The 26,155-nt window shown below is 37.9% G+C and overlaps 1 protein-coding gene across 1 annotated transcript in view; it reads right to left on the bottom strand.

Moving 5' to 3' along the window:
• cacna2d3a (calcium channel, voltage-dependent, alpha 2/delta subunit 3a) overlaps positions 1–26,155 on the bottom strand; it is an 893,404-nt gene that overhangs the window by 785,830 nt on the left and 81,419 nt on the right. The window contains exon 3 of the mRNA XM_059944148.1: positions 17,089–17,170. Within this exon, the coding sequence (XP_059800131.1) occupies positions 17,089–17,170 (82 nt within the window). The remainder of the gene's footprint in view (positions 1–17,088; positions 17,171–26,155) is intronic.

The following is a 26,155-nucleotide window of genomic DNA, read 5'->3' as shown; positions in this document are numbered from 1 at the left end:
CAGCTAGTTACTTATGTCAAGTCACTTGGGCAGCATCCAACTTAAAACTTGTTATATATACTGAGGGAAGGACTAGATTGTCTACTATTAAACATATAAACATATTATGGTTAAGTTATTCACTCATGGAGTCTTGTTGATAATCATTGACTGGTCTTTCAATTTAATGTCTCATCAAAACCATTAAAGCTATAAATATTTTCAATAGAATTTAGATTAAAGTTCAATCAGTACGTTTTAAAAGGCTTTAGAGAAAAGTAATATTTATTAATCTTAAATGTATCTGATATTCTAATTACAAATGAGTTCAGATATGCAATACAAGATTATACAATTATGATTGCTCCATATAAATTGTGGCACAAGTGGAAAAATAGGGGACTTAATTATCCTTCAGTTTACCCATTAGTACAGGGGTTCCCAGCCTTTTTTATACCATGGATTGTTACCATTAACCAAAGGGTCCATGGACCCCAATTAAGAACCCCTGCATTATTATAATGTCCAGGGAAGGGAAAATCAGGAGACCTCAGGCTAAATGAACTGGAAGAGTTACTGAAATATTAAAAAGAAGCCTTGAATGCCATTTGCTAATATGTATGTAAAATGTTCAGTAATATTTGCATAATTGAATAATAGATGCTGGGTTTCTAAAGATCAGTTGTGAGAATTTGTTCCTTTGATGGATAGGAAGTAAATTGAACAATTCTAAAGCCATTTTCTTTGCATCTTTTCTTTTCTGCTGGCACTTTAGCTCATATTTGTTTTTTTTTGCAAATTGTCTTATTTCATGCTTCTACCACTGACTTGAATATTTTAGAGGTGGGAATGGAGTGGATGTGTGTCTGGCCAAGTGGTGGGGAGGGCAGTCAGCATTCTAGGGAGTGGGGCTTGGGATACTAATAAAAACCCCTTGCGTGTCATGCTTGGAAGAAGAGAAGGAAGATGAAGAATGGAAGCCACAGGCAGGTTGAATTGCACCAGAGATTATCTACTTTTATTTCAGATACTGTACCAGGTCTTTAACTTTTTTTTTGTCAAAGAAGAGATTTCCTCAACAGAAACCTAGAACTATGTGGAGAAACTTAAAACATATAGTAACATTTGGATTAGGGTAGGTGAAAATCTATTAGGAATATTCCAAAATTATGAAAGGATTTGAGACATTAATTGCAGCTCATGATTATTTTAAAGCATAAAGGTAGAAACTAGAATTTTTTTAAACAAAAACTACTCACATCTGTTCAAGAAATTATCTGTTATAAGAAATTAAATACTATTACTACTTATAGAAAAATCATACTAATAAATAAAATTGAGAATAAATAACCAACAGTGTAGATGGTTAAGGGGCAATATGTCCAATGACCCACTTACATCCTAATTCTACTGTTATTACATGATTTGATGCAACTCTATTCATAATTTAATCTACACTGATTCCCTGGCCTGGATTTTGCAGTTACAGTGCCTATAAAAAGTATTCACACCACCCCCCCCCCCCAACCTTTGGAAGTTTTTGTGTTTTATTGTTTTACAACACTGAATCACAGTCAATTTAATTTGGCTTTTTTTTTTTGACACTGATCAACAAAGACTTCTGTGTCAAAAGTGAAAACAGATCTCCACAAGGTGATCTAAATTAATTACAAATATTAAACACAAGATAACTGATTGCATAAGTATTCACCTCCTTTAATATGACACAACAAATAATCACTGATGCAGCAAATTGGTTTTAGAAGCCACATAATTAGTTAAACGGAGATCACCTGTATGCAGTCAATTGACTGTAGTAAAAATAAACTTGGATGTGGAATGTCTAACTGCTGATGAGTTAGTGTCATGGCAAAAACTACACCATGAAGACAAAAGAACACTTGAAGCAACTCCATGGAAAGGTTATTGAAAACCACAAGTTGGGAGATGGATACAAGAAAATTTCCAAGTCACCGAATCTCCCTTGGAGGATGGTTAAGTCAATCATCAAAAAATGGAAAGAAAATGGCCCAGCTATAAATCTGCCTAGAGCAGGCTGTCCTCAAAAACTGAGTGACTGTGTAAGAAGGGGACTAGCAAGGGAGGCTACCAAGAGACTATGACAACTCTAGAGAAGTTACAAGCTTCAGTGGCTGAATGGGAGAGACAGCACATACAACTGTTGACTGGGTGTTTCACCAGTTGCAGCTTTAAGGGAGAGTAAAGAAAAAGCTACTGTTTGAAAAAAAATCTTACATGAAATCTCAGCTAGAGTTTGCCAGAAGGCATGTGGAAGACTCTGAAGTCAGCTGGAAGAATGTTCTATGGTCTGATGAAACCAAATTTGAGCTTTATGGCTAACGGACTAAACACAATATTTGGCATAAGCCAAACATTGCACATCATCAAAACACACCAACCCTACCATGAAGCATGGTGGTGGCTGCATCATCTGTGGGAATACTTCACTGCAGCAACCCTTGGAAAGCTTGTGAAGATAAAGGGTAAAATGAATACAGTAAGATACAGGGAAATCCTGGAGGGAAACATGATACAGTCTGCAAGAGAACTGCAACATGGGAGAAGACTTGTCTTCCAGCAAGACAATGACCCAGACCATAGAGACACCACCACACAGGAATGGCTTAAAGACAACAAAGTTAATGCCCTGGAATAGCCAAGTCAGAGTCCAGACTGCAATCAAATTAAGAATTAGTGGCTGTACTTGAAAAGGGCTATTCAGTCACAATCCCCATGCAATCTGACAGACCTTGAGCAGTTTTGTAAAGAAGAATGGGGAAAAATTGCCACCTTCAGATGTGCAAAGCTGATAGAGACCTATCCACACAGATCTGAGGCTGTAATTACTGCCAAAAGTGCATTTACTACATATTGACTTAAAGGGGGTGAATATTAAGCAATCAATTATTTTGTTTTATATTTGTAATTAATTTAGATCACCTTGTAGAGATCAATTTTTACTTTGACACAAAAGAGTCTTTTTCTGTTGAGAAGTGTCAAAAAAAAGGCAAGTTAAATCTACTGTGATTCAATGCTGCAAAACAATCAAACACGAAAACTTCTAAGGGGTGGGAGGGGTGAATACATTTTATAGGCACTGTATAATCATAACAAAGCTATCAACTTTCATTACTATTATTCCATAAAACTGTCATATGTGATTTTGGTAAATTTTCAACAGCAAACTAGGCCATAATTAATACTCAGCAAAATCTCTGTACCCAAAAACTATCTTTTATGTGTGGATTGTAATTCCTTCATTCAAATATTGCAAAATATAACAGATTTAAAAATAAAATACAATAATTTATGTTTTTTAAAAGTTTGCTTATGATATTTTACCTTCTAACTTGTGTTCTTTTGCTCTTAAATGCTTATTTATTTAACAGAAAACCACTTCTGCTTCCTGATTTGTAATCTCAAAATTTGATTGATTGCTGAGAGAATTTTTAACATCACTATTGGTAGACACTAGTAACCCTCCAAAACAGAAGAACTCCAGAGAAAAGGAGGAGGATTCGGCCAGCTGCCCACTCAAGCCTGACCTACCATTCAAAGCTTATTCATTCTTCTTTAAGTACCTCCAATGATCTAACCTACAAAAGCTCCAGGGATTCAGCAGTTTCTGTGAGAAGAAATTCTACACACTTCAGTTTTTAATAACTGCCATCTTAACTCATAGCTATGTCCTCTCACTCAAAAGTCCTCCAGTATTGGAAACATCTCAAGATCTACTCTGTCATGCCCCTTTAGGATCTTAATAACGAACACCCCTCATTCCTCTAAGCTCCAAAAAATACAGATCTAATTTTTTTTAGTTATGACTGACCTCTCATATCAGGAATTCGTCTAATGAATCTCTTTGGGACTGTCTCCAAAGCTATAATATGTTTTTTTTTAAACAAAGGAAACCAAAACTGTACATAATATGGCATAAACAGTCAGTTCTCAAAGAATGAATGCATCTATCGAGGGCAAATTACAGTTTGCTAATTTTTTATGTGTTCATGACTTGAGAGGTCATGACTTGGGGTCACCTGAAATTTGTAGTGACATGCTGTGCAAGTACAGATAACGCCTGCACAAAATTCATTTATCCATCCATATCCCCAAAGCACCCTGTTCTTACAGTATGTGCAATAAAATAATGGTGTAGAGGACTCTGAAGAAACCTGAAACCGCCTTCACGCATCTTTTAGGAGCAGAACTATTTCTGATCTCTCTTTTTTTGTTTGTTTTAGGAGACCTTTTTTAAGCAAGGAGTCCCAGTTTTGTGATTGTAAACTATTTCTCTGAAGCCATACATCACTCCATCAATGCTGGTGTACAAAATGTACTTCACTGAACCTGATTCACCTTGAACCTCTTAAATTAATCAATAGCCTTGTGCTCAATAAGCACGGCAAGCTGCAAGACTGGCATTTTCCACTTGTCAATGCTGCCACTGTATTTGAACTACTAATGTATCACAATATAATTGGTCATTAGAAAATACATTACTTATTGGACAATCAGAATTGGTTTTTCAGTAAAGTAAAACACATTTCTTACTTGACTTGCTTATTCCCAAACCAGCTATGTGCAAAATTGCCATGCTATAGTAATGATGGTTCTACCTATATTTCATTACAGCACGACAAGCTTTATTGGCTTAGGTTTCCCATGCAGTCTGATAACCTGAGCAACACACACAAAATGCTGGAGGAACTCAGCAGGCCAGCCAGGATCTTGGCCCAAAACTTCGACTGTATTTTTTTCCATCGATGCTGCCTGGCCTGCTGAGTTCCTCCGGCATTTTGTGTGTGTTGCTCGGATTTCAAGCATCTGCAGATTTTCTCTTGTTCATAACCGTGAGGCTTACATAACCCCAATATGTGTTCTGAACATCATAGGTGGAAAGTTACATTTTTGATAATCTGTGTTCATAGCTCTCAGTATAAGTGTATTTAATTATTTCTGATCTTGAGATAGCCTGTGATTTAAATGTGTGTAGTAAACTAGGGGCACAGATGAAACCACCTTATGGAAGACAAGCATAGAAATGCACAGTATGTCTTTTAGCCGATCTCGTCCATGCCAACCGTGATGCCTATTTATACTATTTGCCTACATTAGTACCATATTCCTTTGCATTTTTCCGATCCAAATATCTGTCCGAACGCCTTTTAAATGTTGTAATTATATTTGCGTCTTTAGCAATTTGTTTCAGATATTTCATCCTCTCTGTGAAAACATACCCCTCAAATTTCTCCCCACTCACCTTAAACCTCTGCCCCCTTCTTCTCGACTCCCTGTCCCAGGAAAAAGATTCTGGCTACCTATCTATTAATGCCCCTTATAATTTTAGAAACTCTATTATATCACTCCTCAGTCCCCTACTTAGTGTGAATAAACCCAGTCTATCCTATCTCTCCTTATAACTACAGCTCTCAATTCCAGAAAACATCCTGGTGAATCTCTTCTGTTCTCTACTGCTACTACATTCTTCCTCACGTGTGGTGGCCATTACTGTTCATAACACTCAACGACAATCTAACCAATGTTTTCTACATCTACAACGTGCCATTCCATCTTTTATATTCAATGCCTCAGCCCATAAAGCCAAACGTACCAAATGCCTTTATTGCCAACCTATTCATCTATGTCACCCACTTTCAGGGAGCTATGAACTCACACCCCAAGGTCCCACTGTACATCAAAGCTCCTGACATCCCAGCCATTTACTCTAAATACCAAATAGAATTTGACCTCTCAGTTATCTGAATAAAATTCCATCTACTACCTCTCCACTCAACTTGCCAGCTGATCCATGTCCTACTATATTCTTACACAACCTTCTTCCTTCTCTGTGTCTCCACCAATTTTGTCTGTGAATTTAATAATCGTAGTCCCTCGATTCTCATTCAAATAACTTACACGTACAATGCTCTTATTACAGATATCTGATCAGAAATGCATCTATCCTCTCCCTCCTATCATTCAGCAAATTTTGGATACAGTTTGCCAACACACATTGGATCTCTTATGCTTTAACCTTCTAGACAAGCCTGCCAAGTTTGGTAAAGCCTTACCAAACTCCATCCTTCAGCATCTTGTATGTGTTGCTCCAGATTTCTAGCACCTGCAATCTCTCTTGTAAACCATGTCCACTACACTGTTTTCTCAATTTTCCTCACCACCCCCTCAGAACACCCCAATCAGATTTGTGAAGATTATCCAAAGGACAAAATTTAGAGCTGAGAGTCTGGGCTCAGAGGAGGGAGAACTCTTCATGATCAATTGAAAATGGTGAGCTGCCTTTCCTCCATAAGATGCTGAAATGCAAACTGTATTTCTCCAAACTTCACACTTTGTTTTACATCTGCAGCACTTGCTTTTAATTTCACCTTTAATATGCAGGCTTGGAGCTGTAGCTTTAAAATATCTAGCTGAAAAAAAATATTTATATTCTGCCTCCAGTCAAATTGTTTCTACCTTGAAATGCCTTCAACTGTAAATACTTATTGAAGTTTCCCTAGTTTATAACTTACATTATCTGAAAATCTACTGAATAAAACTCTCAAAAACAAAAGGTTATACATTCCATCCCTGTGCTAATTTCTCAGAGGTAACAACGCATGAAAAAGAACAGAAATAAAAAAGTAAAAATATGGAACCAACGTGGTGGAAACCACACCATTAATAAGTTCATTGAAAAACTATATATGCGTTGAACTCACATTTCTTTCATTATTCCTTCAGTTTTCTCAGGATATATAACTGAAATCAAGTATAGAAACAAACATTCAACATTAAGAGAATTACTTTATATATCTGAACTAAACTTAAATGTAATATGACCTCATTGTACGTCCATTAGTTTATTAACTTTTCAGGACAGAGTGTTGCTGGCATGGCCAACATTTACTCCTTATCACCAAATACCTTTGAGTAAGTTATGCTGAGCCACATTCACTGTGGTCTCATGGTTCTGTTTGATAGGGAGTTTGAGAATTTAGACCCAGGGATAATGAATGATAATGTGCTTCCACATCAGGATAATCTGCAGTTTGGAGAGATGAATGCAAGTGGTAGGGTTCCCTAGCATTTATTGTCTTTGTCCGTCCAGGTTGTGGGGATCACACATTTGTGGGACACTGTCAGAGCAGCCTAGGAAAAAGACTGTAATCCATTTTGTCGATGGTATACACTGAGGCCACTGCGCACCAGTGATGTAGAGAATGAATGTTTTAGGGTAGTGGATGGTCCCAATCAATCAGGCTGCTTTATCCTGTGCTTTTATTAGTTATGCTGCTTAATTTTTACTTATCATAAAATAGTAATGAAGGAATGAAGGAAATAAAGATATTTCTATCTCTTTTTAGAACCACCTCGAAAAGGGCAGCACAGAAGTGAAATGCATCTGTTGAGAAGGAATTGGTCAGTTTAAATGGCTCTTCTGCACCTCCTAGTGGACAATTACACAACTGCATCAATAGTTTATGTCAGGTGTAACACCTTTTCTGTATTTTGTTCACCACTAAGTATGAAGGAAATTTTGTATAAAATAAATTGAATTGAAGGCTAAAGCCAAAAATACTTTTTTTAAAAATCCATAATTTTGTTGCACCAGAACAAGATATTGATACCATTTATATAAGTACACTAAGTACAAGCATTTAATGTTCAAACATCAATGAGGAAAGGATTGTTTATGTAACTTTTAAATATTTGATCACTGACTAATAATGTCACCTGCAATTTTATCATGCATTGGTTTCCAGAACAAACCATGTACATCTTTGGTAAAGGTTGCAAAGTACTGTTCTGTTGTGATATATAGACTTATTAGTCAGCATTTTGGAGGGAGATTAAAAAGCTGGTTGAATTGTTCCATAACAACAACTTCTCCTTTAATGTCAGCAACATCAAAGAGCTGATTATTGATTATAGGAGGAAGAAACTAGAGATGGATGAGCCAGTCCTCATTAGGGGATCACAGGTGAAGAGGGCCAGTAACTTCAAATTTCTTGGTGTCATCATATTACAAGATATGTCCTTGGACTAACATACTGTAAGTACCATTACAAAGAAAGATTGGCAGTGCCTCTACTTTCTTAGAAGTTTGTGGAGGTTCGGCATGTCATCCAAAACTTTGACTATCTTCTACAAATGCACAGTAGAGTATCCTGACTGGTTGTCTAATGTCCTGGTATGGAAACACTGATGCCCAAGAACAGAAAAGCCTCCAAAAAGTGAATGGATACAGCTCAGTCCATTACAAACAAGCCATTGAGAACATCTACAAAGAATGGTACCAAAGAAAGAGAAATCCATCATCAACGATCCTCACCATCCAGACTTTTTGCTGCTACCATCAGGAAGGAGGTAGAGGAGCCTTAGGTCCCTCACCACCAGACTCAAAAAGTGTCTTACCCTTCAACCATCAGGATGTTAAACCATGAATAACCTGAAATATGAACCGATTCCACAACCTCTGGGCTCACTTTCAAGGACTCGATGCAGTATTATTTATTTATTGTATATGTACAGTTTGTCTTCTTTTGCACATTTGTTGTTTCTCAGTCTTTTGTGTAGTTTCATAGACCCTATTGAATTTCTTTGTTCTATAATGAATCTCAAGGTAGTATATGGTGACATACAGTATACATACTTTGATAATAGATTTACTTTGAACTTTGCTTTTCTGGAGCAGCGAGAGTTGTCAAGGTGGATTAAGACCACAAGGAGTGGAAGTGGACATGGATTGCACTGGCTGTTATCACCAACTGCTGGTAATCTGCAGCTGAGGTTGAGGGAGTGACAAGTTTCAAGCTCACAAAGGACTGCAGGGAGAGTTAACTATCTGACGTTCACTGCCATCGTTTGTCACATATCAAAAGCAGCACATGACAAGAGTTATTAAAAGTGATTTCGTATTATTGAATTTTTTCAAACTCTTCTGTGAACACATCTGATGAGTTGACTGATCTCGTTATCTGTTGTGTGCCGTGAACTCTATAATCCGGGACCTAAAGCTAAATGTTCTGCCAGATGTGGTGCTGCAGGGGTCACAGGAGTGATTAAATCTGGGGCATGTTGCTGAAGCTGCTGTGAGCCCATTGGTTTCAGCGGCAGCATCAACTTTCACTTGTACAGACAAAGTGATGACACTGAACATGTGCTGATATCAGCATAAATGACCTGCTTCTACTGTTCTCCATGCATGATACTGCTGAAAGACATTTCCTCAACTATCTGAACTACAATCAAAAGCTCTAAAATTTGATGCTTCAATTTGTTATGTATTATAATTACATTCACTAAATTAAATATGGATAATTGGTGTTTATGGACATGCTAATGTGGCATATCACAGTGCATACTCACCAAATCTTAACAATTCCAAAACTACACAAGCTTCTCTTTCAGAGTCTTCCAATTCTTTCTCCATACTGAATGAAGCCTAGTAATTTTTCATGCCCTATGGATTTGTGCAATGCCGATGACCCACATAAAAACAGAACATCAGTAAAAAGAAAAGAAAGAAAACCTGGTCAAAAAAGTCATTGGGGTGACTCTCACTGAATTATGTACCAAATTTTTACCTGTGCAGTTCCCAACAGCAGCTGTCTGCAGAGTCTACAGTTGCCATTATATTGCTGCACTAACCACTTGCAGGGGAGTCAGACCCAAAGTATGCTCTCCATAGCAACCACAAAAGAGCAACATAAAAGGTTGTTGGGGAGATGAGATTAAGTGTTGAAGTTTGTGTGTGCATGTGTGTGTGGGGGGGGGGGGAGGAAACATAGTGCATTATTATACGCCGGGACACCCTCCATGTAATGAACTAGTCCAATAGACCCACATGCTGAGAGTGATTCCAAGGGCCAGTGATCATTGCACATGGATTTATAGTGATTTCTGTTAAAGAAGGATGTGATCTGTGAAAGTAAGTACCTGACATAATGCCAATCACCGGTGAATACGGGAGATGTGTACACAAGATATTGTAGTGAACATGAAGATCCTTTAATTTCTGCCCCCTTCTCAGAGTATATCATGTGCACACTCTTTTTTTTGTGATTATAGATATCCTGACTTGCCCCATAATGTTTTAAATACTGAAAGGAGTGGACAAAGTGTGCACTATGCACCCTATAACATAGCTGACACTGGTTAAACTTCAGTTGAGTTAAGGTGACTGAACCTTACCCAGAACTTTCATTCAGAGGGTCGCAAGAGTGTGGAGTGTGCTGCCACCAGGAGTGGTGCATGCAAGCTCGATACCAACGTTTAAAGAGAATTTTGGATAGGTACAAGGCTAATAGGGGTATGGAGGGCTATGGTCACAGTGCAGGTCAATAGGAATAGGCAGTCTAAATGGTTTTGGCATGGACTAGATGGGCCAAAGGGTCTGTTTCTGTGCTGTACTTCTCTATGACTCTAGTGTCCCAACCAATTTCTCTGTCACTGCCAAGAGATGTTCACTCACCCAATCTGATATGTGTAAAATGGATTTTATGTGCACATCATTTAAAAATCTGTGCACTAATCAGTCAAATTCAACACATATGTTATAACACCCTGTTTTGTGTAACTCTTGCCATGACATATAAGCAATAGAGATGGAGTCAAAGTGATTTGACTCACAGAATTTATACTTGCAAAGTATTTTCTTTCCCGTTATGGCTCAAACAATATTATTTGCACAATCAAGTTGTTCTCCTACCATCTTCCTTGCTATGTCCTGGAAAATATTCTCTCGAAAAGTGCAAGTGTATTTACTGGACACACATCTACTTTCTGCAATGCCATGAAGCTATGTAAAAATAAATCAGTTCATCACAAGGTCGCCCAAGCGGTTGATCCCTTAACTATCAGTGGGAATATCAAAAGACAATTTTTTAGCAAAATTTACTTGTGTGTACTTTTAGATTAATGTAATCCATTTTGATCCTTCTAAAATAAAAATTTTAAAAGTTCATACATTAAAGGAATCAGCCTTTACACAGTTTACTACTATATCACAAAGGAGAATTTGTGATTGAAGAGTTAAGTAATATTTTTGTTTAAATTATGAAGTGAATTATGAGTATTGTCCATCACATGCCTTTCTACATCCTTAATATTTATTTAAAACTTTTGACATTGTCATGTGAAATAATGACTGTGTAACAAGTTGCTATTTTTCAGTGAGACAGAAAAACTTCCTGAATTACTATTAACCATTTGACCTCAGCTGTTAGATATTAATACTATTTATGTAAGAAGTGCCTTGACTGAAAAAAAAAATTTGACTGTTCAAGCCAGGAAATCAAAGCACCATGAGAATAGACAAAGGGTAGGGTGACAGTCAGATACCTTATTCTGACCCTATAGGTTGGTATCGAGGAAATATATCACATCTTTCAATCCAGCATATAGAACAACATTGAAGATAGATAACTGAATGAGTTTGGGGCTTAGGTTAAATTGGTAAACGTTCCAAGCACATCTCAAAAGAAACTTCACTGTTTAGGCAAGACTCCCAGGAGCGAGATGGTGTTTTAATTACATTAATGAGGCCAGAAGCATCTGATTGTGCTTACTTTGATAAGATTTGTACAGCTTGGAAGACTGGAGGTTAAAACAAGGTGAAGCCATTTTCAGAGACAATGAGAGCATTTCCAAGCATTAAAAGTTGGTTCATGTATAAACCCAAACTCCATTCCTTCCGCTCCCCACCACCAAAATGTTCCTTTATCCTTGAACCCACCCCCCCACCTTTGAATCGTCTCACACACAGACATACAATATATCCAGATCAGTGATTGGACTGTCCCTTCTTGTTTTAGGACCCCACCCTAAATCTCTTCCCCTCTCCCTCCCTGAGAGGCTAGGGGTCAGTCCCATCTCTCCTGAGCCTGGTGATGAATCATATTGGTGACGGGAAGGAAAGCTTATCACGCAGACTTACTTCTGGGGAGGGAACTTCTTCTGTTGCATAGCGACACAGAAATTATTTAAAGAACCTATGCAGAGAAATTCCACTGTACATTAGTCATAATAAAATTGTAAACACATTCTTTCCTAATTCACTTACCACTTCATTGCACCTGGAACACAAAGGAATACCTACCACCAGATTTCTTTTTATGTTTGATCATGTTGTAGAAATTTCCATTCACAGTGCAAAGCAATAGCAGGATAATATTAGAATCTTCTAAAAACACACCTTCCTATAAATAATTTTGAAATGCCATGTTGCCTAATTATTTTTGTTCTGCACAGCTTCTTTTTTTTACTCTTACCCTCTTTTAGAGCAAGGAACAAATATATTCTATGGAAGGAAATGTCAATTTTTTTCTGGTAAAAGCATTACTTCATACTTGAGACAAAAAAAATAAAGAATTAACCTTTAAAAATAACTTAATAATTTAGGTACTGACATTTATAAAGAAAGCAAAAACAGAGACAAAGGATTTATATTTTCTTGCATAAATTCATCTGCATGGTAATGTAGACACTGTTGTGCATCCTCGGCTTTCATCTATTTGATTATTCTCAGATTATGCTGGAATGCACTTAGATTTCTCCATCTAAATCATTTACTCAAAAGGGAAATATTCACACAGCATTATCTATAGCTAAGTGTAGCATTTAACAAAGCACCTACTACCTTTTAGAAATTAGGTGTACGGTAACCAACATATAGACTCACTCTCCCTCACTTCTTCTTTGTTACAAAACAATTGTTTGGAGAAAAGACTGCATACATAAATTGTGACAGAAGAAAATATCATCCCTTTAAACTATATCACGAGTGAAAATGGAAGAAAGTGTTGAACAATAATGAGTTTTCCTTTCCTGATAAATTTATGTACAGTTAACAGATTTTTACAAATCTGCCATTTCTAGTGGGAAGTTGGAGAACTTTTAGCAACATCTTTTTCCATCCCTTATTTTGTACTCAGTGGTTGTGAAGGGAGCATTCTCTTTATAAAATATTTTTAAATTAGTTTATCAATAGGATGGTTTTATTACTTATTTATTTTAAGAAATAGTATAATTTATTACAGTATTACACTATTCATCCATACAATGATGGAATAAATTTGTCTAACATCACAGGGATTCCAAAATCACATTAAGGATTTGAGAATCATCCTCTCATCAGTTTTTATTTTTCTAGTTATAAATGCTAACCTAACTAGATAATTTTATTATTAATCTAGATAGAACAATAGCTTAAATGTGATGTATTTCTCACTGAGCTGCTGAAATAGAATCCATATCTACAGAATAGATACAGTTCTGGGAAATATAAACACTCTTCTTGTCAAAATATATTAATAGACTCTGAGTAGAGGTAATCAATGTCAGTTATCAAAAACTGGTATCTCCAAACAAGATTTTCCAATCTAAGACTCCATAGGATAATTATTAAATAAAACTAAATTATAAGGCAATGGTAGAGTCAAGATATTCATTACAGCTTGTTATTTTCTTAGACAATATCTTAATTTTAATAGTACCTCAGATAGAAATGCACACATTATGGTTTCTGCTGTGATGACAGTTATGAGGGTAACAGTGTTCATAATTATTTGCATGTAAAACATACGCAGTTTTACACAAACATCCCAAAGCTGCTGACAGAGGTTTCTTTCATCAGAAGCTTACACAATTCCAATCCATGCCAAAAGGTCTGACACTGAAATCAATATTAGACCCTCTTAGGACACTTGCTCACCAGTGCCAAATTAAAGGTGGCTAAAATAACTGGGTCTGGTTCATTTAACAGTTTTAACACTGTAAAAGCAATAATAACTACTGATCTGAAAAAATAAATGTTGCAAATGTGGAGTTTTATTCCCTGAAAGGATTTTATTTCTGCCAAACTCTTTTACCTCTTTTCTTGAATCATGTCCATGAATCACAATATATTGTTTTCTTTGTCATTTAATTCTGATTTATATTTCCTCTTACAGTTTTTAGTTTAATGAGTTTTAATGGGAATGCTTTGATCTCCTGTAGAGGGCACTGTGCTGGAAATGAGACACTCCCACCCACCATTCCCCCAATTAGTAGAAACTTCTACTGATAAATCCATGATGATTCCTTTGGTAGTTTTTAATAAAGTGAATAGTGATAGCCATTCCTTTGCTACTAAGAACAAAATCATTTCCAAATTTCCATAAATTCTACTGATGTGTAAGAATAAGGAAATTATAAATGATGCCTTTGATATGGTGACCAGTAAATTGTGTTTGTTTCTTTTTATAATATTTTAATAATGATATTATTCACCTGTGAGTGTAGTATGCATATTTCTACATACAACTCAAATGTTTAACTAAAATTGTACTTTACAATTCAAATATACTTATAGCTTTTGTTCGATATCAAACTATGATGACAATAGTTTCTCCTTTTCAAAGTTTTTTTAAGATTATCTTTTTCAACCACAGCCATGTGGACTTGAAACAGTGCTGTTAATGAGGAGATTTTAAAGCTGATGAATAATTGAAGCAGAAGATGAATGAAGAACTTTAAACAATGAAGGAAGAACAGCTGTTTTCGAATAGGAAATAAGTGTCCGTGCATTTTGCCGAATTCATCCTGTGCTCAACTCAAAAATTCAATAATTCCATTATGGTTTTTTTGCACAAATGGCAGATATAACTTCCAAAATTATAAAAAATATCACAGATTCATTATGAAGCATTTTTATCCAAGATGCAAATTCTCTTTAAATGGAAGGTTTAAGAAAGTACAGACTAAATTATATTTAAATGCTAACAAAGTCATAATAGTTAGCAGAGACGGTTCTGTTAAACCTCTCACAATGTGAGCATAGGCCTAAGGTGGCAGGCTGACGATCACTATTGTACTGTGAAATCTACGTGACAACTGTAAGAATATAGTAAACCAGCTTTGTTTGTTAGGTAGCAATTTTTATGTATATAAAAACATAGAGAAAATGTCTAATACAAAAAAATAGATCTCTAATTTGATCAATTTCTCAGATTCATCACATTAATGGCACTGTTTGCAAATCAGGAAAACATTTGTTAAAATGATTGAATCTGCATCAATAACAACTGTATTGCCTACTATATTACTGGAAATACTCAAGACCGCATTCACAAATTAATGATGATACCACGTAAAACATTCATTTCTCAGTGCAGAGCAAAGAAAATATAACAGCAAAAGTAATTAGGTGAAGCATAAATGGAACCTTTTACAAATAATGGTAATACTCTAAGAATTATCTTTGCTTTACACTAATACTAATTACAAGGTTGCATTTAAAAACACATTTCACTTTTTTGTGGTTAATATCAACATCACCTGGTTAAATATTTTGTTGATTTAAATGCTTCTGATAAAGATCTTAGTATTATGTATTTCCTCAAAAAATTAATAAAAATTGACAATGTTGGAATATTACATCATAAGACATGGAAAAATTAATTCTAAATATAACATGCTCCAGATAAATTAACTTCTATCTTATTCCTCCTCTCACATCCCTTTCTGGACACCTCAAATCGCTTTCCAGCCATTGCTTTTTCCAATAGTAATCATTGTTCTAGTACAAAAATGAAAATGGCAAATTCATGTAGAGCAAGATGCGCTGATGGTAATGGCTACAGAAAACTTGGTATGGCTTCACTGAGCCAGGGGTAAATATTTACAGGTATTATTGAACCTTTTGGTTTATTGTTTCATCCAAAGGACATTTCTTCTGACAGTGCAATATCTCCTCAGCACTACACAGGATGCCAGCCCTGATTTTGTGCTCAATGGGGGGTTCAAGGGTAGGGGGTTGCAGTGGAGTGAAATATTAATTGGTTCTTTTTATCTTCACATTCTTTGATAAGGTTTCACTTACATTTCAAATTGTGCAAAATATCTTCCTGCTGAGCTATCACAGTAAGAGAGCAGTAATGTATCTTTCTAGTTGCACAATTTCAGATCCTGAATATGACACAGAACAACAAAAACTATTAAGGGACTAATGATAATGTCAGGATGAAACCGTGGAGAAAACCCGAACACATTTTAGATGCTTAACTATATAGGGACTTTAGGAGTATATTTTGTACCAATCGTTAGTAAACTAGCAATAGTGAAATTCAAATAAAAAACAGCAGCGGTATTTCTTAATCCTTTCATCACAAGAGTAGTAACGATGCCTAAGTATTAAATAGAAAAGCATAGAATCTCATAATACAATTACTTGAGACAAAATCACCATGCATTAAAATGTTCTTCCACTTATGAGAAACACGATCTTATGCCACTTGTGTCTTAATGCGTGTGTTTGGAATCTTCTCGCTTGTGAAAACACCCACAATGCAACATTACTACATCTATTTGTTAGATTTTGCATTGGCTTAATACTTTATCTCGAAAAATCATATTGCGGCATTAACAGTTTTCTTTTTCAAAGTGACCCATTCCCTTTAAACAACAGGCTGAACAGCGGCATATCATGTGTTTTCCGTTTACAATCATTATGGCCTTGTACTCATTTTGTTCAAGTTACTCTTTTGATACAGGTTCAAATCGTATTCGTCATGACAATAGTAATTTAATGAAATGAGCAGCATCTTTCAGAGTCTTGCAGCAATGCACCAGAATATTATCCAGCAATACACCTGAACAGACAGATAAGATACTCATTTCCCTTATCTATAATGGTGTAATACATCCCACATTGGTCCGAAATGACAACGGAATGAAGTAAGGGTGTGCGGTGCAGAAATCACACACAACTGTACAGCACTCTATTTTCACTCTGTGTATTCAAGAAGTCGTGCAAAGTTAAATAGCCGCAAGCCAAACCACTAAAGTTAATCTTGTAGTCTGCTAACTAAGCCAAAATGGATATTTAAATAAGCATCAGTCATGATAGAATGACATAAATCTTCGCTTCTGCAATGTAAAGCAGTGCCAAACGTGTTCAATTATAATCACATCCGTTAAAACGGAATGACAAATACCATGGCTTTTCCAAGGGACCAGCTACTTAAAATGCATGTCAGTTGTCTTCTGTCAATTAAGTTCAAAAACAAAGGTTCTAAAATTAAAACTGGGAAAAAAAAATGCTGTTACCTTCTGCAGGAATTGCGAACCCGAATATTTAGCTGAAATAGACTTGATTTCACCTCCAAAGGCGGAAGCCCAGAGTTTTACCCTGAAATAACATTAAAATACGGTAACATGTATTACAATGGAGAAAGAGCAAAACGAATTTAACTTCCGGTTGAAACCCACAGAAAGTAATTCTCTTTTCTTATCAAACAATATTCGATTATTTTTGTCGTTTGCTAAGCAAAGTATATCGTTTTCACGTCGATGATGTTTGAGGTGTGAATATTACTGTGCATTTTCAACATAACAAGCCCTCTAAACTATAATTTTTCGCAGAACATGTTATGTTTCATGATGCATAGAGATTTTGCAGCATTGCAAAACACTAGTATTAACCAACTTTACATATGATCCTCTAGGCAGTTCTTTAACTTTCGTCACAAAAGCTGACAGGCATGCATGCAAAGGAAGAGAATTCAAGACTTACACATTAAGGGGGATTTGTTGTGAATCTTTCGCGTGCGCCCGTGTAATGCTGAAAAATGCCCACACGATTACAGAGAAGCTACAGAAAGCCTGTAAAATATGCATATCTCGCTTCATTATTGTACTTTCCCAGATCAGAACGACTTGCCGAATTGGAGTTCATCTGATTAATAATGGAGTTTCTCAGACCCAAATGGATAGCGGGCTCATCTTCATCTGTGGGACATCCCAGTTAAGACAAAAAAAACCGGGGAAGCAACTGAAAAGAGCAGTGAGTTCAAAATATTGCTGCTGCTATTATATCCTTGGTAGGGAGACCGTTTCTACCTTTACTGCAGGATATTGTATTTACTTCTTAACAACTCTGCAGTATGCAGTCCCCTGTATAATATCATCTTTCGGTAACCTACTGCCGGTCCAGTATGCCCTCTGCTACAGGCCACAAGAATCTATTGATTTCAACAGAGTAAGCTATCTTCTCACAATTAATGCTCACTGTATAGATGTAAAGCTGCCTGCAGGCTCCCTTTATCTTCCCGGTAACCTCGAGCATTCATCCCACATCTAGTCACGCAGCGCTGGTTCACCGGAGCAGGCATTAACGAAAAGTGCTGATGAAAGCCGGTAAGAGCACTGAGTGAAAACTGTGACACAATGCTTCCTCCAGGACTGATCGCCGGCTGACTGAGGAGCACTTTGCTGTAGCCTGATTGGGGGGGAGGGGGCGGGGGGGGGGGTTCAGCTCAAAGTGACTCGCGGACCTTACACTTGAGGTGGTGAACACCCACAGGAGACGTCCCAATTCATTTAGAGCGCCGCTGTCGACAGCTTCTCCTATTCAGCTTATGGGGTGGAGTTGACTTCAAACTGAATCGAGCAACTCTCAGAAATAACGCTCGCCGGCAATTTATCACATAAAAATAAACAGGAGTCATATTGTCGATACAATCCAAGATCAAAAATCAAAAAGTTTTAAAGTGAACTGACTGTATCCATCTGGTCTGCAACAAATTCCATTAAATCTTACAGTCCAGAATTACCGCACTGGCGTGTTTAAAAAAGACTTAAAAGGCCTATGAATGAAAGGAAATGCAACATAAGTAAATCAATGCAGAGTAAGTGACTCAGCCTTGAGAATGAATAATTAATTTCTTCATGTGGAGGAATCCCCTTGGTGAAGTTTGTGTAAGATCACAAGCTTAGGCATAACGTAATACCGCTTCACCTGGGACACCTATCACTTATGCTCGTTCCCGTTGCACGGGGTCTATCATATATCATGCAAAGTGGCCTTTTAAAAGCCAAAGTTACCCCGGCAATCGACGCAAGCAGCTACCGTTTGAAAAGCAAAGAAAATCTGCAGATTCGGTAAATCTCAAATAGAGGCGGAAAATCTGCGTCAAGCAGCATCCGTGGAGAAAGCAAGTCCAAATTAGTATTAGTATTAGTAATTCTACATGATATGGCATGAAGGCGGAACATCAGTCGGTCGGAATGGATCTGACCAGGATTTGCCCTTTTTGTTAATCCTTTGGACAAGGCATTGCCACATTTGAGTAAACAAATCCCCTTTGGTTGGTGAGCCTGAAATGGATTTGAACTAAAAGCAAGGCATCATTAGACGTGATTTTAAATTACCTTGTTACAAAGCAGCTTGCAAGGAAATGCAAGTTCTTGTGATTTGTACTGTTCATCTTTGCCTGTGTGATGTGTGGATCACAAGAGCCTGTACCCCTTAATAAAACACTGGTTGTGGACTATTCCCTCAATCAAAACTACTGTTATTACATTTTAAGCATTCCACTCCCAAAATACACAGTTTATCCAAATCTTCTTTCCTTTTCTAAAGTTCTCCTGCATGTCTGCATCAGCTAGCCCCTTCCTCACTTGATTATTGACTGATCACTACATCATTATAAGCATTGCTGAGACCATTCCTGTTAATAAATGTGTATGGAGATCTCCTTGACTTCGTGCTTTTCAGTTCTCTTCTTCTCTCTCAGCACTCCCTCACGGGTTCATCTCCGTAGCAATGGCATAGTGTCCTCTGCTACTTATCCCAAAATATTTATTGCATTTCCTACATCACCCCTTCTCGCCTTGTCTGTGAGATTCCTTCAGTGTTTCAGCTTGTCTCATGTGATATCTTTGATTAACCCACCTTCACCATTTGATACAAACTGAGGAAATGAAAAGCAAAAGCTGCAGTTGCTGGAAATCCAAATTTTAAAATGCAGTTTATTCCATCTGAAGATCACATCAGCTTATCACTTATTTACACCAATTCTTCAAACATTGATACTCTGAACTTTGACCTCCAAGGCTTTGTCTTGCTATTAACACTCTGATCTCAATTCACATGCAGTAATCTTCTGAATGCAATCCTTTCATCTTCATACTGTGTTACATTTTCATTCCATCACTAGTAATGGCAAAACTATGAGCCAATGCAACTTTGCATTCATTATCTAAATTCCTTTTCCTCATTTAAATGCTACCCTTTGGGAACACTGTTCAAGGCCGTGTGGTAGCTCCATTCAATAATAGCATGCATTAACAACATTCCACCATTGATTATATTGTATTGTTATTCTATTATGTTTCTTGTATCTACTGCGATTTGTTGTTCCTTTTTGCACTCTGTGGTGCATCAGGTGGCATTTTTGCTGTTTCCGTAGCACTTGACTGTTTTTTATGCGGCCGAGTTACTAGCTCGACACTCAACCCAGCACGGATGGAAAGCACACAAGCAGGCAGCCTGATTCGAACTCAGGACTATTCGCCTCAAAGTCCAGTGCTCATTCTACTACACTACTTGCCGGCTATCTACTGCGATTGCCCACAAGAAAATGAATCTCAGAGCTGTATTTGGAGACATGTATATACTTTGATAATAAAGTTACTATGAACTTTAACTAATTGTCTCAATTACTCCTATTTCTCCCTTTGTGCAACATATAAATCTTAAATGTGTTGCAGTTTCCTCTCAAACTTACACTATTCAATCACTACTTTCAGAATCACCACCACAATCAGTGAGCTTGTAGTTCCACACCCTGGTTAACATATACTTTCACCTCTGTAACTCTGATAACTTGATTTTTTTTTCAACTCATCTATTGCTGAATTTTTTTTTGTGCAGTTATCTTCTGTCCCAGTTTGTGTTCATCTTATTGCCCTCCCATTTTGCGATTTTCCATAAAATTGAGCTTTTTTTTAAATTCTGGCTTTGTCCAATACTTCACTGCACCACAGCGGCATATTTTATTTGTACTTACGTTCAATATCCTTCATTCCTACCTCTAGCTCCACAGCCTCCCCTAATAATGAAGCTCACAAAGTTGGTGTTCTGCATTGAACTCACAGCTTTAGACTTAGGGATTATTACAAAATACAGTACATCAACATTAGTTGACTTCGATTAAGATTTAACTGTTTCCAACATTCATTGCTTCCAATGTAAACTGTTCAGTACATTTAGAATGCTAGTGCTTGACATTTTAGCCATGGTATGTGTTTCAGTGGTGACCAGAGAGTATACCTTTATTTCATTCAGAGATATGGCACAGTAGCTGGCACTTCCAGGAGCCCAAGCCACCCCACCTGGAGTATCGTGTGCAGTTTTGGACTCCAAATTTGAGGAAGGACATTCTTGCTATTGAGGGAGTGCAGCGTAGGTTCACAAGGTTAATTCCAGGAATGGCGGGACTGTCATATGTTGAACGATTGGAGCGACTGGGCTTGTATACACTGGAATTTAGAAGGATGAGAGGGGATCTGATTGAGACATATAAGATTATTAAGGGATTGGACACGCTGGAGGCAGGAAGCATGTTCCTGATGTTGGGGGAGTCCAGAACCAGAGGCCACAGTTTAAGAATAAGGGGTAGGCCATTTAGAACTGAGATGCAGAAAAACTTTTTCACCCAGAGAGTGGTGGATATGTGGAATGCTCTGCCCCAGAAGGCAGTGGAGGCCAAGTTTCTGGATGCATTCAAGAGAGAGTTAGGTAGAGCTCTTATAGATATGGGGAGAGGGCAGGAACAGGGTATTGATTGTGTATGATCAGCCATGGTCACAGTGAATGGCGGTGCTGGCTAGAAGGGCCAAATGGCCTACTCCTGCACCTATTGTCTATTGTCTAACTACATCCATATGACCAATTAACCTACTAACTCATAAGTCTTTTGAATGTGGGAGCACCCAGACAGAATGTACAAATTCCTTACAGACAGTGGTGGGAAATGATCCTGGTTCACTGGTGCTGGTAATAACATTAAGTTAACCACTCACACTACTGTGCCATCCCAGCATTATAATTGAGCAACTTATTAAGTATATTGATCCATGCAGATAAAATATCTGGTGACAAGGACTAATGTGGCTCAGTTGGGAATACAAATCAAGTACATCTTCAACACAGTTAAAGTTTTGCATGAAAAGAACTGTATCAGGAGAACATAATTTGTTCAGGTCCCATTCCTTACTTGTACTTACAAAGCTATTGACTTAAACTATTGCACTGATCTTCTAGCAAGAATGAAAAGCCTTGTGAATGAAAGAAATTACAGCGTAAGTAAATCAATGACTCAAGCCTATGGATAAATAATTAATCTGTTGACATAGAGGAAGTTCCTTGGTAAAATAGACATGTGATCACTATCTGGCAAATAATGTGGGGATCTATTCAGTCTGGCATCCCTTCTTCTGACACAACAGGCTGAATTTTAACTCATGTAAGTAGCTTGGTAGGGATTGGTTAAATGTGCAGAAAGTGTTAACAGAGCAAGAGGCCTCAATCAGCCCACTCACTTCTGCTTTCTGATTTCAGGCTGTCTAAGAACAGCCCTCGAGAGAGTCGTAATGCCAATTTCAATATGTTGATCACATAGTTACAGCGATTTTACCATAGGTTTCTAAGTGTAGCTATGAGTCAATAGTTTCCCAGGCATTTTGAAGCTCAGCTAGGAAGGAATGGAGAAAGCACTGGTATTAAGTGTTCAGCATGGAGATGCTGGTTACTGGAGGCCATCTGCACCACACAGGGTGTACCAACAGATATAAACTTCCTTATTGTCTCCAGAGTCTCTGAGTCTTACACAAGATGAGCAGGCACCAGCAAATAAATGTATAAAAGAGGAAAAAGATGCATAAGAGAGTGTGAATGTCAGATATCACTAGAGGAAGAAACAGCACCTTGTTAGGAGCAGGCTAAGAAGGTGTGCGAGAAATACAACAAAGATTTAGTATTGACATACATATAACAAAGAAAAGTGATGAAAAAGCATGATGCTTGATTGGCATAAACTGAACAAGATAGGGAGTCAATAGAAATATGCCTTAAAAATGGTGAGGACTGGGTGCTCAGTTATCATTAAACAGATTATGCAAAAAGGAATGAAAAGATTTTTAAAAATGGAACTGAATAGGGAAGATATAGTGGTTTCTGGAAAAGAGTTTGTCCTTTAGGTCAGATTCTATTTGATAGGGGTTAAGAAGGAAATGGAGTACAATCACCCTACTGGAAGTTTGCAGTAAATAGTGAGATGCCAGTCACCAAAAAATAACAGAAAAGTGCAAAGAATACAAGAGTGTTGACATTGGTGACTTTAATTACCTAAATCTTGATTAGGGTAAAGTTATGGAAGAGGAAAAGTGTCAGGTCTGCAAGGACAGGCACCTTCCAGTCACCACCCAGCTAACAGGAGTCACGGGCCACTCGTTTCCAACTGATCACCCTTGGAACCAAGGATGGTAGAAGGTGGTCCAGTGTGCATGGTTCGCCAGCTGGTGGAATCATGTCATCATGAGCAGGGTGTGCAGTACCTGATTGACTGGGAAGGGTTTGGCCACAGGAGAGGTCTCGGGTACCATCCAATTTCATCTTGGGTTCACCACACATCGAGGAGTTCCCCAGCTGGATCATCCTGGGGCTTCGGTGCTGGCCGTATGAGGGGTGAGTCCTGTCAACAGACACTCCCAGCCTTCACCTAGATAGTAGGAATCACCTGCCACTTGTTTCCAACTCATCACCTGCAGCCTATTTAAACCCACCTGTCATCCACAGTCCTTTGTTCACCCATTGAACCAGGCAGCCTTAAACAGTTGCTCCTGGCCTTCAGTTACCTTGTTGCCTTGTCACGTTACGTATATGCTGTCTTGTTTTGTGGCCCCTCGTGGCTTTTTATTTTGCAGTTTATTAGAAAAATATCATTTACTGCTAAATCGTCTCCATGCTCCGCTTTTAGGTGAGCCTCCTCTACACTTCCTGACAGAAAGTTGGGGTGGAGTGGATGGTGGGGAGGAGGAATTTCTGAGATGTGTTCAGGAGAACTTCATTGACCTTATGTTGTCACGCCCATTAGCTCAAAGATAAGGGAGCACAGATTTAAGGGTTTAGGCAAAGATACCGAGGAATGTGAGAAAGAACATTTCATTTGCAGAGTGCTGGTGACTGGGAAAATTGCTGCTGACTAAATAATGGAAGTAAATCCAATCATAATTTTCTCAAGGAAATTTCAAAGCAAATTAACTTGCAGGGCATGGAAATGGAATGAGAAAATGGGAGAGACTAGACTACACTAAGAGAGCTATATGGACCTATTGAGTTAATTGGCCTCCAGCTGGGTACAGGATCAGAATCAGAATCAGGTTTATTATCACCAGCATGTGACGTGAAATTTGTTAACTTAGCAGCAGCAGTTCAATGCAATGCATAATCTAGCAGAGAAAAATAAATTTTAAAAAATAATAATAAATAAACAACTAAATCAATTGAATTGCATATATTAAATAGGTTGTAAAAAATGTGCAAAAACAGAAATACTGTATATTTAAAAAGTGAGGTAGTGTCCAAAGCTTCAATGTCCATTTAGGAATCGGATGGCAGAGGGGAAGAAGCTGTTCCTGAATCACTGAGTGTGTGCCTTCAGGCTTCTGTACCTCCTACCTGATGGTAACAGTGAGAAAAGGGCATGCACTGGGTGCTGGAGGTCCTTAATAATGGAGGCTGCCTTTCTGAGACACCACTCCCTAAAGATGTCCTGGGTACCTTGTAGGCTAGTGCCCAAGATAGAGCTGACTAGATTTACAACCTTCTGCAGCTTCTTTTGGTCCTGTGCAGTAGCCATTCCATACCAGACAGTGATGCAACCTGTCAGAATGAGAGCCTGCAATACGGTGGACCTGATGTCTACACTTCATCAGCTCCTGTGAAAATTAGCCTTGGACTCCTTTCTTGGTTCAACTGAAATTATTTGCATGATCTTGCAGTCATCAATACTGGATAAACCAGGTGATTTGCCAGGGCAGCCAACAATATCAACTTTATCTGTGATTAGAGACGCCAGAATGAGTGGGTGATTAGGCTCCTGGCACTGACAGAAATATGTTGCAATCAAACCACTGCAGGTTTCCCAGAAGGGTTTAATAAATAAAACCCTTCCACTCCATAGATATGAAGGCTGTGACCTCAGTGCAATTGTGCACAAGACTTTCAGCTATTGCGATAGTGCCTCCCATAAGATGATTCAGATTTAGTTTTATTAAATCACATCTTCATCGAAGCATTCAGTGAAACATATCATTTGCATTTGCGTTAACAACCAACACATCCGAGGGTGTGCAGGAGGCAGCCTGCAAGTGCACCACACATTCCGGCATTAAATGTCCACAATGGACAACAGAGGAACACTATAGTGCATGCAGAGACAACACAGAACTCAACAAAACAGAACATAACAAGCAACGACAGCAAAGCAAGCCCTGTCCCTCCCTTCCTATCGTGCACACACAGAGTTCTCTAACCCCAGGACAGGCTGTCTTCTACAGCCTCCAGCAAACTTGTGGATTCACAGACAGTGGAGCCTAACACAAAGCAGAGAATAACTAGCTGTTTGGAGCTGTTAGCCCATTAGATCATGGCTGATTACTGTGGTGAGAAATGTAATGAGAACCAGATGTTCCCACCAAAGAACCTGCAATTCAGTCGCTAACTACTGGGTTGGTATCCAAGAGGTATTTGCATCCAAAGGGAGCAGAGATGTCTTGGTCAGGTCAGTAAACTGCTCGCGTAAAAACAATTTCAATTTTTAAATTATCTAGAAAATGACCTGACAGAAGAAAATATGATGGAAGGAAGTGGGTTATGACAAATTGTGGTAATTGCAGCAAGGTAAGGGTGTGCTGGCAGAGGAGTTGAGTACAGAGGAGGTTTATGAGAATGATCCTGGAAATGAAAGGGTTAAAGGTGTATGATGCTCAAGGTCTGAACTTGCCTAATATAGAAGAATGAGGAGGATCTCATTGAATATTATTGAGTATTGCAAGGCCCAGATACACTGGACATGGAGAGGTTGTTCCCTATAGTTGGGAAATCTAGGAACAGAGGGCACAGCCTCAGAATATAAGGACTTCTGTTTAGAACAGAGATGAGAAGGAACTTCTTTAGCCTGAGGGTGGTGAATATGTGGAATTCCTTGCCACAGGTGGCTGTAGAGAACAAATCATTGGGTATATTTAAAGTGGAGGTTGATAGGTTCTTGATTAGTCAGGACAGCAAAGATTATAGGGAGAAGGCAGCAGAATGGTGTTGAGAAAATGA

The sequence above is a fragment of the Hypanus sabinus genome, chromosome 19 (genome assembly GCF_030144855.1).
Source record: "Hypanus sabinus isolate sHypSab1 chromosome 19, sHypSab1.hap1, whole genome shotgun sequence".
In the NCBI taxonomy this organism is placed as follows: Eukaryota; Metazoa; Chordata; class Chondrichthyes; order Myliobatiformes; family Dasyatidae; genus Hypanus; species Hypanus sabinus.
This window is presented reverse-complemented; position numbering and strand designations above follow the sequence as displayed.